At 43.3% G+C, this 16,172-nt stretch overlaps 1 protein-coding gene across 9 annotated transcripts in view; it reads left to right on the top strand.

Annotated features, from left to right (window-relative positions):
* Window positions 1-16,172, top strand: part of ATP6V0A4 (ATPase H+ transporting V0 subunit a4) — a 54,866-nt gene that overhangs the window by 2,977 nt on the left and 35,717 nt on the right. For 2 of the 9 annotated variants that reach the window (XM_039513008.1, XM_039512982.1), the window contains exons 2-8: window positions 1,930-2,042; window positions 2,888-3,020; window positions 5,704-5,782; window positions 8,423-8,517; window positions 11,667-11,792; window positions 12,192-12,286; window positions 15,489-15,615. In XM_039513008.1, the coding sequence (XP_039368942.1) occupies window positions 2,904-3,020; window positions 5,704-5,782; window positions 8,423-8,517; window positions 11,667-11,792; window positions 12,192-12,286; window positions 15,489-15,615 (639 nt within the window). In that variant the 5' untranslated portion in view covers window positions 1,930-2,042; window positions 2,888-2,903. Of the gene's footprint in view, window positions 1-1,909; window positions 2,043-2,837; window positions 3,021-5,703; window positions 5,783-8,422; window positions 8,518-11,666; window positions 11,793-12,191; window positions 12,287-15,488; window positions 15,616-16,172 lie in introns of all 9 variants that reach the window. The other 7 variants (XM_039512991.1, XM_039512974.1, XM_039513024.1 and 4 more) reach the window with 5 other exon arrangements.

The raw sequence follows: 16,172 nt of genomic DNA, 5'->3' as shown, positions 1-16,172 counted from the left end.
CCCCACTAAGGAAGCAGCCTACATAAAGTTTTTTGGTCATTGACCTGATGACACACATTAATATTCTTTTTAAATCAACAACTAACTCTTCCAGCTATATCTAAATGTGTGAACATTATAACTATAACTTAGGAGATCACAAATGGAGTAACTGTGGATGATTGTTTAGCTATCCCTTTGTGAAACTGAAGAATTTTGAGGAAGAGAAAACTGACAGCAGCTCAGATTGGGACTATATTCCATATTAACTAAATAGTGACTAAAGTAAATGAGAAACTTCTACTATGCTCATTAGAGCTGGGAAGGAAATAATTTTCTTGAAATTTTTCACAAATCAAAAATCTGATTTAAAAAAAAAAACCCTCACTTTGGATTGGGTCAATCAAAATGTTTCATTTTGAAGAAATGTTAATTTGAGAACTGATTTCAATCTTGACTTTTTTTAACCTTTAAAGTAAATAAATTACCTACAATTTCAAAATGAAGGATGAAAATTTTGGTTCATAAATGTTGAAATGGGCTGTTTCAACAAATTGGAAACTTTTCTTTTCAAATCTTTTTAAATGGGGAGATTTCTTGAAACTGAACAATTTAGGTTTTGATTATCTGTATTTTCTGATGGGAAAAAATGTTTTATTGTGCAATTCCCAACCAGTTGTATTGCTCGCATCCTATCTCAGCCATGTGAAACTGACAGATGATATATATATATTTTTAGCAAGTTATTAGTTAACAAATGTTCTGTTTTTCTATACCTTAAACTACTTAGTGAACAGGTGATTCAGTGAGTGATGCAATGAAAGCTCAGAGGAAAAAAGATATGCATTGACTCTCTATAGGAATCATTGACTTCAATGGATCTCCATAAATCAGGCCATTTAACATATTTTGTAAAACTCATCTATTATTTTTAGGGTGTTTTTTTTAATGGCCGTGGTGCTTTAAAAAAGAGGTGATTTGAAAACCTGCAGACCTACTAGGAATAAGCATTGCAAGATTGGGTTGAAAAAGAGAGCAGGTTAGGGACAGTTCCCTTCCCACCTTTGTTATTAGGTGGAAGAAATTCATAAAGGGATGCAGTTAGTATTCGAGGTATAAAAATATAGGTTTGGGTCTGATTTTTATTTTTAAATGCATGGAAATAATGTATTCAATTGCATCTTTCTTCAGGCCAAGTGACTGCTATGTTTGTGCATTGAAATTAGCTGATTACATGCATGAATGATCAGTGACATGATTATCTGCAGTTTGCATGTGCAGTTACCTAATGGAAATAGTGATAATAGCAATGCACAAAGCAAATGAAAAATTGCATGTACATTTTGCCTAAGTCATCACAGGTGTCTTATTTTGAAAATAGGCCCTTTGTGAAAGCAAGCAAGCAGGAAAGCATTTTATAAAACCAAATATTAGTATGAAACATTCCAAAAAATGTTGATTTAAATTTAAATGAAAATAGATTTCCCTTTTATGATGTAAACAGTCCCTTGCTGTGTTTGCAACCCAAACAACTCATTGTGTTAGGAGTGAAACTTACACGAAACAGATTAGTCTCCCTTACCTATCTATAGTCAAGATGAGTTTAATGGAACAAGATGTCAGGCCTGTTGGCTCATCAATTTCGTGGACAGTACTGTGAATTTCAGTTTCAGCATCCAAACATGTTAATCGCCCACATTTGGGTGGTCTGAAGTGTCCAGATCTTACGCTGGGCCCAGGGAAAGGAGGAGGGGGCAGGATTCACTCATCTGTTTGATGTAGACGACCTGCGAGACTCACCTCCCATGACAAGCATGCACCCCTCCCCACCCCACAGCTAAATTTCCACCCTGCCATGATGACGACTCTATGGGGGACATGGCTACTGCCCTCAAGAGAGGAAGAAACACTGTTGTTTGTTGTGCTGCAGCACTTCTTCCTCCCCTGCAGGTTGTGCTGTGTAGAGAGCCCTCTCCGTGCTGCTCTCCTCCCCAGGCCCACTCCTCACGCAGCTAGCAGGAGGAGGAGAACTGGAGGGACTGTGAGGAGACAGAGGATTAAAGGTGGGAGGATTCTCTTTCTGGATTCTCTCTCTTTCCCTGATTTTTCTCTCTGGAGAGTTGTGAGGTGTAAATAGGGAGAAGCAAACTAGATGCCTAAAATTCATCGTCTCCCTAATGTGTTAGTAACTCGGACAAAGACCATATATTTTTATATATGGGTTGCTGACCGGTGGCTGCAGTTTGCCCCCTTTTATGCCACAGGAGGGCCATTAAAGTGATGAGGGAAGCGGTTGGATCCTTACCATAAAGGGGAGGGGGGTTTCTCCTGCTGTCATAACCACCCTACACCCCTTGCCCCCAAGCTGAGGGCTGTGTCTGGGTGGGCAGAAGGGTGCATGGCTGAATGGCTCTTTGTTCTGGCCACAGAATGGCCTGGAGGTAGCTGTGGGAAGCGGCTGGCTGGTTGGGATTCGGTCAGTGCCCTCTGCAGCTGGGCAGTGGCTGACGGGCTTTGTAACCCCTCATAGCTAAACCCAGTTCCATCGTTGTCCTTACTCAGGTCATATCAAGACACCCCAGCGCTCTGTACCTGTCACCCTTTTACTAGGGCTGTCAATTAATCACAGCTAACTCAAGCGATTAACTCCAAACAAATTAACTTGATTAAAAAGAATGAATTGCAATTAATCGCAGTTTCTTGCCATTAATCACAATTAATTTTTTTAATCATTTGACCACCCTACGTTTTACCGAAGGTGCAGATGGTTTTCTGGGTGCCCCGCAATTAGCTTTCATTGTATTGGTTTAATAAGCCAGCATTTGTACAGCCCTTTACATTTTAAGGTTTCTCACAAGGCAAACGAGGCAGCGCCACCACCTTAATTCTCCCATCAACACTGGTGCAGAACAAGAGCGAGCGAGATGGCGTCGATGTTCCGGAGCGAGGAGATGTGTCTGACGCAGCTGTTTCTCCAGGTGGAGGCTGCCTATTGCTGCGTTGCAGAGCTTGGCGAGCTGGGCCTGGTCCAGTTCAGAGATGTAAGTAGTTACGAGAGGTTCTCGGGTAGGAATGGTGGGATATCAGCTATTAAAGGGCCGCTGTAAATGTGGTTGGGTCCTAAAAGATGGACCTGCTGGGACAGTGGATTAATCTGGAAGGCAGGGGCACTGCAACAATTTTTATAGTGGGGGTGCTGAGAACCCTTGAACCAAACCGTAAACCCTGTCTATATAATGGAAACCACGTCAAGCCAGGGGGTGCGGCAGACCTTCCCTGCATCTCTAGTTCCAGCACCTATGCTGGAAGGGCTTGGCACAAAGACTGTAAATAGCTGCCTTGCTCTAGAAAGGAAGGGTGGCCTTGGGGTTAAGGCAGTGGACTGGGAGATGTGGGTTCAATTCCCAGCTCTGCCATAGACTGCCTGCAGGACTTGGCCAGTTGCTTATTTTCATTGCACCTCAGTTCCCCATCTGTAAAATGGGGATAAAAATATTTCCATTTGTCTGTCTTGTCTATTTAGATTGTCAACTTGTGGAGGCAGAGACAGTCTGTGTATATACAGAGCACACTGGGACTCTGATCTTACTTGGGCCTCTAGGCACTACTCGAGTACAAATACAGTAGAACCTCAGAGTTACGAACACCTCAGGAATAGAGGTTGTTCATAACTCTGAACAAAGCATTGTGGTGGTTCTTTCAAAAGTTTACACCTGAACATTGACTTAATGCAGCTTTGAAACTTTACTGTGCAAAAGAAAAATGCTGCTTTTTCCCTTTATTTTTTTTAGTAGTTTACATTTAACACAGTACTGTACTGTATTTGCCTTTTTTTTTTTTTAATCTCTGTTGCTTACGTCCTGATTGCGTACTCCGGTTCCAAATGAGCTGTGTGGTTGACTGGTCAGTTTGTAACTTTGGTGTTCGTAACTCTGAGGTTCTACTGTAACAATAATTACTCTGAGTTTACTGTTACACACAATACTCTTCCTTTCATTGACTTTCCAGTTGGAACCCATGTTATGGCAGGACAATCATTTGATCAGATTACCTGAACAGTGTCACTGTCTGAAAATTGAAGCAAAGGTTTATTTAAATGTCTGTTTAAGGCCAGATACAGTATGGTAAACAGAGAGACAGTCTGAATTATCTACAGCAAAGAGGGTTTCTTCTGAGAGAATTATAGTATCTTGTAAGGGGAGGCATTTGGAATTGCTGGAGTCCAAGGGTGTCTACTACCCTACAATGCAGACTGTGGCCACCCTCACCCATAACTTTAATATGCGGATACGATCCATAGAGATCACATCCACAGAGCTCCATCATAATCAGAGCAGAGACATCTTGGCTCCAGACAGAGCATTGCATGCTGGGAATTGTAGTCTCTATAGTAAAGATGAGCAAGGATGTAATATCTCCATGTGATGCCAATTATGCATGATTGAAGTGTATGCACAGTGTGGTGCTTCTGCAAAAATCTAAGCACATCAAGGAAGATGCTGCTCCTCCAGTTCATCAGCTAAATCTGGGCCTGATGCCAGAAGTTAGATTCAGCTAAGAAAATATGAACCATTTCTCTGCATGACAATTAGGCATCATTTGCATATCCTTAAAGTCAATCCCTCTCACCCACCTAAATCACCTGGTTACCTTTGGTGGTTTTCCAAAGTGGGTATCTACAAGAACGTTGTTATAGGAGAGCAAAAACTGCAGCATGAGATTTATCTGTACAAGGAAGAGACTATGAAGCATTTATACATGCTTGAAACAGATTTATTGGTAACTGCAGTAGTGAATGGCATAGCGACTGAAATATCCTTGGTGAATTAGCAGACCAAAAAGGTCTGCTATGGGACATGGAAAATTCATCAGTATTTTTATCTGCAGTGGTGCTGTTGGAAGCAATGGTGGAAACTGTACTACAGACAGGGGGCAGTGGTTAATGTCTTCCACCGGTGGAGCTGCATCAGTGCAGATAAATGTTTGGTAATTTGCTTAGTGTAAACAAGGTATATGGAATGTGCCTCACAAAACTACACCCCAAATAGTTTCACCTGTGACACTGGCAAGTACATTCCCAAACAGAGGTTTGGTTATTTAAAGAAATGAGAGGAAAGAGGATTCAGAGTTTTGTTCAGGAGAATATCAAGTCTCCCATTGCTAGGACACTAGTTCATATCTAAGTGAGGTCGGCAGTGGTGGAGAATAATTGTCTGATGCCTGTTCAGTGGCCCTGGTGACACGAGATCAGGGATCTTGGTTCAGTTCCTCAGCGGCAAGTAGCCCATTGCACTGTAGGGAAGAACTCTCCTTTGTCAGGATAATGGGCAGGCTGTCTTGAGTGAATCACTGGCTGAATTCTGTGGTCCCTGTTATGCAGGAGGTCAGACCAGATGGTCCCAATGGTTCCTTCTGGCCTTAAATCTATAAAATCCAAGAAGTCTTTTCTACCCCAGCTCAGACCTTTGACAGCCAGTGAAGCCATGACTGAATGGACCAAGGATACGAGTCACGGTTGAGGCACAGTGATTGTCTGAAGAAGTTTTGTATTCCCATTGTTTGTGTGGTGCCTGTTGTATGGCTAGGAGGCTACAAGGTTCAGTAATATGCAAAGGCAGCTCTTTCACCAAGGCTAATATACAGTTAAACTAAAAGTCACCCAATTGGCAATCTACATTCAGCCCTGGGTTTGTTTGGTTTTTCGTTTTGTTTTTTAATTTCTAGTTGAACGTGAATGTGAACAGCTTCCAGAGAAAGTTTGTGAATGAAGTCAGAAGATGTGAATCCTTGGAGAGGATCCTCCGTAAGTAGATGTTTGTACAACACTACTGGCTCTAGAACAATCGTAATCTAGTATTTCAAAAAACAAAGTGTTCTAACTAGCAAAATTGGATGGAGTCTGTTCTAAAGATGGCAAAGATTTCATTAGAAAGTCTTTGTATTTTTCATCTGAAGGCATTGATGTGTTTGCATGCACCAATTAAGTGCCACTATACTACTGGGAGAGGGGGACAGATGACGACAGGAGTGTACATACCCACATGCAAAATAGGTGTGATAAAGTCAGGAGAAGAGAGGTTAAGTGTCCTACATAAAATCACATAACAAGTGGGCTGGAAATGGAACCCAGGGTCCTGACTCCTAGTCCTGTGTTCTAACCATTAGAACATACTTCCTGCAGCAAAGCACACCGTCCCAGTGAGAGATTTCTTTAAAAAGCCGGCAGGCAACAAAAATGGGGTTTTTTTTTAAGCTGCTTTTTCATAGTCATCATTTTTGTGGGGCTTGCTAGGAAATGGTATTGATTGAAGTGTCCGTAGGTTCCTTAAAATTTCTACTTTTCTACTGTGTGAGGGGGAAATAATTACACTCACTTAGCATTTATAGTGCTAATCACTCATTGATCCCCACGCACCTTGCAAAGGTGGGTAAGCACTATTCTCCGCATTTTACAGGTGGCTATATTGAGGGCCAGAGAGGTTAAATTTCATGTCCAGTGTCTCACAGTGGGTCAGTGGCACAGCTGGGGATAGACCGTAGGTCTCCTACCTTCCAGCCTGCAGCCCTATCCCTTTCGGAAGAAGGCCCTGGATACTTAAGACAAGTGCTGCTTGCTGGCGAGAGGAGGGTGAGAGCTGTTGTTGGCTGGGGATAGTTTTTCAGTTGGTGTTAGCTGGAAGTGGGGTACATAAACAGGGACAGGACAGTATGGGGAATGGGTGTTAGGACTTGCTGTTCCTTTGAGCTGTTTAAGTCAGTAGAACTGAAGGCATTCAGCATGTTGCAGGGTCTGGATTTTGAAGGGCGTGCAAACAAAAAGTCAGGGTATAGGGCTAGATTCACAATACCCTAACTGCTATTTTAGGCACCTAAATCCCAGAATCAGGCCCCACTGGGATTCACAAACCCCCGGTCAGCTGCCACTGAACGCTGCAGGCAACAAAACTCATTTGGTGCCTACATTTTTGCATTTGAAGTTACCTCTGCCCCTGTGTTTCTGTCTCTGAGCACACACATTGCTGCCTCACTCTAGACATCCAGATGCCCAAGCCCCAGTGCGATGCGTGAACTGGGGGAAGATCAGCCTTCCTCCGCCTAACTCACTTGTGGGGCCCAATCTGGTAAGCTGGCCCAGAGATCACCTACCAGATTGGGCCCCTGCAGGTGAACTCACACAAAACAACTGGAGGGGAGGAGGAAGAGCTCCCTCATAACTTTTAGCCCAGTGGCTAGGTTGGTCACCTGGAATGCGGGAGACCCCAGGTTCAAGTCTCGCTCCAGCTGAGAGGAGATGGGATTTGAACAGGGATCTGCCATCTCTCAGGTGAGTGCCCTAACTGCTGGGATATGGGATAGTCTGATATGGGGGGTCCCTCTGTTTCTCCTGTTGAAGCTGTTCCACTTGGTCCCTGGCAGCAAGAGAGAATTCCAAGAGAGGGTGGCACCTCCCTCCATAGGGACTGGGGAGTGGCTGAGTGAGGGCACAGAGACACACGGGGACGGGCAGATGTGCCTGACTGAATGGGAGAGGCTAGGGATCAGCCAGGGTCTGCATGGGGGAAGCTCCCTGACAATGCTCTCCCACTCCCCCAAAAAACGTGTTCCATACTTTTCCCACCCATACACAACAACCCTCCAAGTTCACACCCAGGCTCCTTCCCAGCAATGTACTTCCTTCTCCCTCAGCTCCTCCATTACCCCTGACTCCCCAAAACCTTTGCACTACTTCTGAGGGGTGTGGGAAAAACAGTTCCATATTGTAGTTTAAATGAATTATTACTCAGAGTTCTGTATTAATATGCCTAGTAAGGAATCTATTTGTCAAAAAAACATTTCCTTAATCTTTTTTGTTGTCTGTATTGTTACAGACGTACTTGCTGACAGGTATTTTGAAATAAACGACCATAAATAGTTGAAACTGGTGTGATTATATTGTGTTATTTTGACAAATAAAATATGTAGAATTTTGTGGAATTTTGAAATATTGTACGCAGAATTTTTAATTTTTTGGCGCAGAATTCCACCAGGAGTACTGAGGGAGGTTGGAGTAGCCCCAGCCCTTGAGGATTTGAAACTGTTCTGGAGAAACCACTGGATACTATATTGTAAGGAACAGTAGGCCGGAGAGCAGGCACAATGAACTAATGATCATTTTCCACTGCCGTGTCTATGATTAGGTTAGCTTTGTACTACAGTCACGATTCCCAGGTGTATACAATTATCTCCTCTGGAGAAGGAGCAGCTTCCTTTCTGCTGAGGGAGGCTCCAGGGAGCCAGATTCTTGGGTGTCGAAGAGTTCCACAAATATTTGGTGAATCTCCTAGAATAAATGTCGAATGATATTTGAATACTGTGATCATGTGTCATGATGTCACATTCGGGTCACCACCGCAGGCCGTGTCAGTGACCCCATGAAAAGCCTAACAGTGCCTTTTCCTTGCAGGCTTTCTGGAAAATGAAATGGAAAATGAGATTGTGATCTTCAAACCTGAAAAGTATCCTGAGACCCCCCTGCCTCGAGAAATGATTGATTTGGAGGTACAAAATTCTGCCCTGCCTTGAGGGCATATGGAGCAAGATTGGGCAGGGGAGGAGTAAAATTACATATAAATCCACATATTTAACATCTCAGGAAAACCATGTGAGTCCCAGAAATGAAGGAAGTGACTCACCAGTGGCAAATTCTCATGAAAAAACAACGAGGAGTACTTGTGGCACCTTAGAGACTAATACATTTATTTGAGCATAAGCTTTCATGGGCTAAAACCCACTTCATCAGATGCATGGAGTGGAAAAAAACAGTAGGCAGGTATATATACATAGTACATGAAAAGATGGGAGGGTACAGTAACGCCTCACTTAACGTTATAGTTATGTTCCTGAAAAATGCGAAATGATGTTAAGCGAATCCAATTTCCCCATAAGAATTAATGTAAATAGTGGGGGTTAGGTTCCAGGGAAATTTTCTTCGCCAGACAAAAGACAATTTTTTATTTTGTGTGTGTGTGTATATATATATATGTATATATATGTACACACACACACACACACACACACACACAGTAAAAGTTTTAAACAGTTTAATACTGGTACACAGCAATGATGATTGTGAAACTTGGTTGAGGTGGTGAAGTCAGAGGGTGGAAGTGGGTGGTTTATTTCCCAGGGAATGCCTTACTGCTAAATGATGAACTAGCAATTGGCTGAGCCCTCAAGGGTTAACCTGTTGTTGTTAATGTAGCCTCACACTCTACAAGGCAACAGTCCTAGAGTCTATGAAAACACGAATGGAGGGAGGGGAGACAGTATGGCAGACAGAGACACACCATGTGTGTGAGAGAGAGATGCACATTGCCCCTTTAAGTATGCTGACCCCACTCTAAGTACATTGCCTTTTTAAATAGACCAGCAAGTTGAGAGGGCAGCTGCTGCCAGGATGCTCCCTCCATCCTGAGCCCCGTCGTGTGTCCACTCCCCCTACCCGCACCCCCTGCTCTATGGAAGATGGGGTAAGTGGGGTGCAGGAGCAGGGGGGAGAGGGACACCCTGGCATTAATCCCCTCTTCCCCCCACCTGCACAGCAAGCAGGAGGCTCCCGGGAGCAGCTCCAAGGCAGAGGGCAGGAGCAGCACATGGCAATGGGGGCAGGGACAGCTGAACTGCTGGCAATTGGTAGCCTACTGGGCGGCTGCCTCACAGAGGACTTAGGGGAACAGGGAGCTGGTAGGGAGGCTGCTGGTCCACCTGGTTCCAAGCCCCCACCAGCTAGCTGCAAGCAGTGGACAAAGCAGGCAGCTGCCAAACAATGTTATCAGGGAGCATTGCGCAACTTTAAACAAGCATGTTCTCTAATTGATCAGCAACATAACAATGAAACAACGTTAACCGGGATGACTTTAAGTGAGGAGTTACTGTATATATACCTGCCTACTGTTTTTTTCCCACTCCATGCATCTGATGAAGTGGGTTTTAGCCCACAAAAGCTTATGCCCAAATAAATGTGTTAGTCTCTAAGGCCTGGTCTACACTAGGGGGAGGGGTTCGAACTAAGGTACGCAAGTTCAGCTACGCGAATAGCATAGCTGAACTCGAAGTACCTTAGTTCGAAGTACTTACCCGTCCTCACGGCGCGGGATCGAAGTCCGCGGCTCCCCCGTCAACTCCGCGCGGTGGAGTTCCGGAGTCGATGGGAGCGCGTTCGGAGTTCAATATATCGCGTCTAGATGGGACGCGATATATCGAACTCCAAGAAGTCGATCGCTACCTGTCGATCCGGGCGGGTAGTATGGACGTACCCTAAGATGCCGCAAGTACTCCTTGTTGTTTTTGCTGATACAGACTAACACGGCTGCCACTCTGAAAATTCTCATGGGTTAACCATGTTATTCTGTAGTTGTGGCACAACACTGTGTAATAGATTAATAATACTGCATTTATATATCGCTTCCCAGAGATAGATATTAGAGTGCTTTAGTACAAAGGGGAGTTTGCATAATGATCTCCATTGTTACAGGGGGGAACTTAGGAACAGAGAGGTTAAATAACTTGCCCTCTCACATACCCAATTAGCAGCAGAAAATCAGACTCCTGACTTCCAGTCACGTATTTTCTCCACAGAGTTGATCAGAGACAGAATTTATTTATTCCAGGCCTCCTGGTGTACTGGGAGGGTCTTCTGAGGTTTAATCCACTTGCTCTACTTTTTTTAAACTTTTTTGTCTATAGACTTCCCCTTTTATACTATTTGTTCCCTACCCTGTTTTGACTGGCAGCCACGTCAGTAGAAGCCTTTACCAGAATACCAGGGCTGTTTGCACTGAAGTGAAACCTGGTGCTGTGACCACTACATTCAGGGCCGGATTATCTCTTCTTGAAGAGGTAACAGCTAGGTTGAAACATCTGACTGTTTCAGCACATTGGCTACGGCTGGGATTTTCAAAGATCCTAAGGGAGGCAGGCAGTTCTTTTAGACCCCTTTGAAAATCCCAGCCAAGGCCTATTCATGACCTATTCCCCGTCATGAAAACCCCCATGGTTTCATAGGAAAGAATAGCCCTTTGCCATGTTACTTTTGCCTGTGGAGATTAGCAGTGATGATTGGAGGAAACTTGATTTGTTGAACGTTGGTAAATGGGTACCTCTAAGAGTTAGATCCTATTCTGCAAGGGTGCCATGAGCCCTGTATCCCCACTGAAGTCTGTTGGGAAATCTGGAAGTTGAAGCTGCTCTGAACCTCAGAAGTTGCATTCAGCACTTTGCTGGTTTGGGCTATGATGTGTCCTAAAAGAACCCGTTGACTCAGAAGCACAGAATTTGTTTGCTTTTAATCCAACTGGAAATGAAGTTTACAAACTGATTGGTTTTAATCAAGATTGACTGTCGCTGTCTGAGAAGAGACCATGATCTATCTTCACGTAGAATGATGGTCTGCTGGCTTGCCTAATTTAATGCCTAAATATAACTTTGAGTCACTGCATGTAACAGAGAGGGTAGCAGGGGGAAGGTTAGGGGTTTGATAGCTGTGTGCATATACCTAAACAGCCGATGAATATTTTAAAGTGTTCATTGCACAATCAGACATGTCTGCCCCTATTATTTTACAATCCTTTTGACAGGGATGTGGCAGCCTGTAAAAGGATAACTGGGCCTGTCTTGCATCTTTCCTGTTTTGTTTTGGTTGTAAACAGACAGTTCTGGAGAAACTGGAGGGTGAGCTGCAGGAAGCCAATCAGAATCAGCAAACCTTGAAACAGAACTTTCTAGAACTGACTGAACTAAAACATCTCCTGAAGAAAACTCAGGACTTCTTTGAGGTGAGAGTTCTTCAGATGTGTTACTATTTGTCCGCTTTGTCCTTCTTTCTTGTTCACAGAGGGGTTGATGAATTTGTAAGTTGTGTATGCTTTTGGCTTTATTTTTGAGGGGGGTTAAAAAGACTCCAGATTTCCTTTATTGCAGATTTGAGGTCAAATTTTCCAAAATGTCTTGGTGAACCTAAGTCTCATTGGGTCTCAGGCTTCTCAGTGCCTAAATCTCATGGGCTCCTAAGTCACTTAGACACTTGAAAATTTGACACTTGGTCTAGCTCGCTGTAGAAAACTGTCTTCAGACAAACAGTAGCAACAGTAAAGATGTGACAACAGTTAAATCCATTGGAATATGTTAGTGTTTTTAAAATAATTTCAAAAGAAAATGATGATTTCTGCTTTCAGACAGAAACCAATCTACCAGATGATTTCTTCAACGAAGACACTTCTGGTCTGTTGGAATTAAGAAGTACTCCTGCCGCAGTGGCTGCAAAGTTGGGGTCAGTGTGGCTATAGGCTTATAGCTTTAATAAGGCCAGTGCAAATATACCCTTCCCTTTTACTTCCACCAGCACTAATAAGCTGGTTTCAGCACCGTGACCCAGTCTTAGAGGTTTGCTGAATTCAGTTCCTATCTTCAAATAGCTTAGTACAGGCTGCTTTTCAGTCTCTCAATTGTAACTCATTGATTAAAATGAAAGCAACATTAGTGTTTTGAAGGCGACAATAGATGATTAAAAAACTTATCTTTATGACTCAGAGTATTGCTAAATGGGATGGACAGCCTTTCAGCTCCAGGTCACTGGTTCAGATGTGCCTAGTGACTGAAAATCACTGCCATCTGACAGCTGTTGATTGGCCTCTGGGAAACTTAGTGAAGAAAATGGAAAGGAGCATATAGTCAAGTGTTAAAGTGCAATTAGGCAGGCCAAAAAAGAATTTGAAGAGCTACCATCAAAAGACGCAAAAAAGAATAGCAAAATTTATTTTAAGTACAGCAGAAGCAGGTTGCCCACCAAACAATCAATGGGGTCACTGGATGATCCAGGTGCTAAAAGAGCACTCGAGAAAGTCAAGGCCATTGTGGAGAAGCTAAATGAATTCTTTGCATCAGTCTTTACTGCGGGGGATGTGAGGGAGATTCTCGCACCTGAGCCATTCTTTTTATGAGACACATCTGAGGAACCGTCTCAGATTAAGGTGTCATTAGAGGAGCTTTTGGAACAAATCGATAAATTAAACAGTAACAAGTCACCAGGACCAGATGGTATTCACCCAAGAGTTCTGAAGGAACTAAATATGAAATTGCAGACAGCTAACTCTGGTATGTAACCTATCATTTAAATCAGCTTGTGTACCAGATGACTGAAGGATAGCTAATGTAACACCAATTTTTTAAAAAGGCTCCAGAGGTGATCCCAGTAATTACAGGCTAGTAAGTCTAACTCCAATACAGGCAGATTGGTTGAAACTATAGTAAAGAACAGAATTATCAGACACACAGATGAACTTGATATATTAGGGAAGAGTCCAACACGACTTTTGTAAAGGGAAATCATGTCTCACCAATCTATTAGAATTTTTTGAGGGGGTCAACAAGCATGTGGACAAGGCTGATCCAGTGGATATAGTTTACTTGGACTTTGAGAAAACCTTTTACAAGGTCCCTTACCAAAGGCTCTTAAGGAAACTAAGTAGTCATGAGATAAGAGGGAAGGTCTTCTCATGGATCAGTAACTGGTTAAAAGAAAGGAAACAAAGGGTAGGAATACATGGTCAGTTTTCACAGAGGAAAAAGGTAAATAGCGGGGCCTCTCAAGGATCTGTACTGGGATCAGTGCTGTTCAACATATTCATAAATGTTCTGGAAAAAGGGGTAAACAGTGAAGTGGCAAAGTTTACAGACAAAATTATTCAAGATAGTTAAGTCCAAAGCAGACTGCAAAGAGTTACTAAGGCATCTCACAAAACTGGGCAACAAAATGGCAGATGAAATTCAATGTTGTTAATGCAAGTAATGCACACTAACAAGGCACACATAATCCAACTATACGGACATAATGATGGGACCTACATTAGCTGTTACCACTCAAGAAAGAGATCCTGGAGTCATTTTGGATAGTTCTCTGAAAATATCTGCTCAGTATGCAATGGCAGTCAAAAAAGCGAACAGAATGTTAGGAACCATTAGGAAAGGGATCGATAAGGCAGAAAATATCATAATGCCACTCTGTAAATCCATGGTACGCCCACACCTTGAACAATGACTTCACTTCTAGTTGCCCCATCTCCAAAAAGATATATTAGAATTGGAAAAGGTACAGAGTAGGGAAAGAAAAATGATTAAGGGTATGGAACAGCTTCTGTATGAGGAGAGATTAATAAGAATAGGACTGTTCATCTTAGAAAAGTGACAGCTAAGGGAGGATATGATAGAGGTCTATAAAGTCATGACTGGTGTGGAGAAAGTGAATAAGGAAGTGCTATTTACCCTTTCACATAACACAAAAACCATGGGTCTCCCAATGAAATAATAGCCAGCCGGTTTAAAACAAACAAAAGGAAGCATTTCTTCACACAATGCACACTCAACCTTTGAACTTGTTGCTAGGGGATGTTGTGAAGACCAAAAGTATAACTGGGTTCCAAAAAGAATTAGATCAGTCATGGAGGATAGGTCCATCAATGGCTATTAGCCAAAATGGTCAGGGATGTAACCCCATACTCTGGGTGTCCCAAAACCTCCAACTGCCAAAAGCTGGGACTGGACAACAGGGGATGGATCTACAATAAATTGCTCTGTTCTGTTCATTCTTTCCAAAGTGTCTGACACCAGCCACTGTTAGAATTTAGGATACTGCATTAGATGGACCATTGTTCTGTCCCAGTATGGCCGATATGTTCTTATGACAGATGTGCACATCACAGAAACCACCATTGCAGTTTACACTCAGGGCTTGTCTACAGTAGAAAGCTGTACTGAGTTTGAATGCAGTCGAGGCAGATGGCATGATGCTGATTGTGACTTTGCAGCAATGTTGGCTAAGACAAGTCACATTCGCTACTATGTAGCTAGTCGTGGTTAAATCCCCATACAGTGGTGTTTTGTAATGTAGGCAGTTCCTTAGTGGCCCTCATGATAGCAAGATTGCCTTGAGTCAGGGCTTAGTTACTCCAGCCTGGGGCTAGATTAAGAGGGAGAGAAAGCCAGGAAACTGAACTCTGCTCTAAACCTTTGACCTCGTCAGGTTGAGGATGAGGTACATTGGTCGGTCAATGTGGTGAAACTCACATGCCCTGCCTGTGCTGTAACGGCTGTGTGTATAGAGAGTGTTTCAGTTTCCAGTGCTGTCAGCCAGGTGCCTTTCACCATCACTATATCCGCTTCACATATTTAAGAAGAGAATGAACCTGTTTCTCTCCCTGCTCCTCTCCCTCCCTCCCCTAATCATGAAACAAAGAGGTGGGCTTATAGCCCCCTAAAAAGTTAGAGAAAAGTGAATAGATTAAGAAGTAAGATCCGTGCTTGAACTTCTCTTAATATAGAGGCCTCACCTAACTACAGGCACACCTGTAGCCAGGGTCCCAGGTCGGATTTGAATGTAAATACATAGACTATGGAGCCTTAATGATTATAAAACCCAGTGTGGTACGTGTTCAAAAATATGCCTGCCATTTATCTGTGTTGTTAACGCTGCCTAGATTCACAGCAGGGGTGATAAAAAGGGAAAGGATGGTGCCTTTTGAGCGTTTACTGTGGAGAGCCTGCAGGGGAAACATCTATTTGAGATACACTGAAATGGACACTGCCCTGGAGGACCCTATTACGGTAGGTATACTCCTGCTTCACCTCCTTCCCACTTTATATGCGCACACACGCACACCTTTAGAGACACCCAAACTACTGCTATGATAACCCTCTGCCACTCTACTGTACCTGCTACCTGAGTTAAAACTGGGGTTCAAAGAGGCTAATCCATATAGTAAGAGGCAGGCTGGACAAGTATGGGGCTGGGAGGCCCTCTTTAAAACACAACAGATCTTTGTTTTCCCCATTTTCAGTTGTTATGATCACTGTTGCCCATTTGGCCTGAGCAGTTTGCCAATAATCAGGGCCTTGTAGGGCTGTTTTCAATAGGATGAGGACTCATTGTCAGGTACATTCTTGGTGTATTCTTGTTTATTTATGAAAGTGTACACAAAGTTCTGTGTCCCTGAACACAGTAGAAACAAACAGTTTTCTCGCTCAGAAATTTCCAGATCTGTCCCTCCAGCAAGCTCTCTGCCCAAGAAGCCCTGTCCTTTGCTTCTTCTGAGGGTGTCACACCTGCTGGCTTTCTATCTCCAGTATACACAGCCTGCAAGAGATACCCTAGCCCTTGTGTT

The sequence above is a fragment of the Mauremys reevesii genome, linkage group 1 (assembly GCF_016161935.1).
Source record: "Mauremys reevesii isolate NIE-2019 linkage group 1, ASM1616193v1, whole genome shotgun sequence".
In the NCBI taxonomy this organism is placed as follows: domain Eukaryota; kingdom Metazoa; phylum Chordata; order Testudines; family Geoemydidae; genus Mauremys; species Mauremys reevesii.
This window is presented reverse-complemented; position numbering and strand designations above follow the sequence as displayed.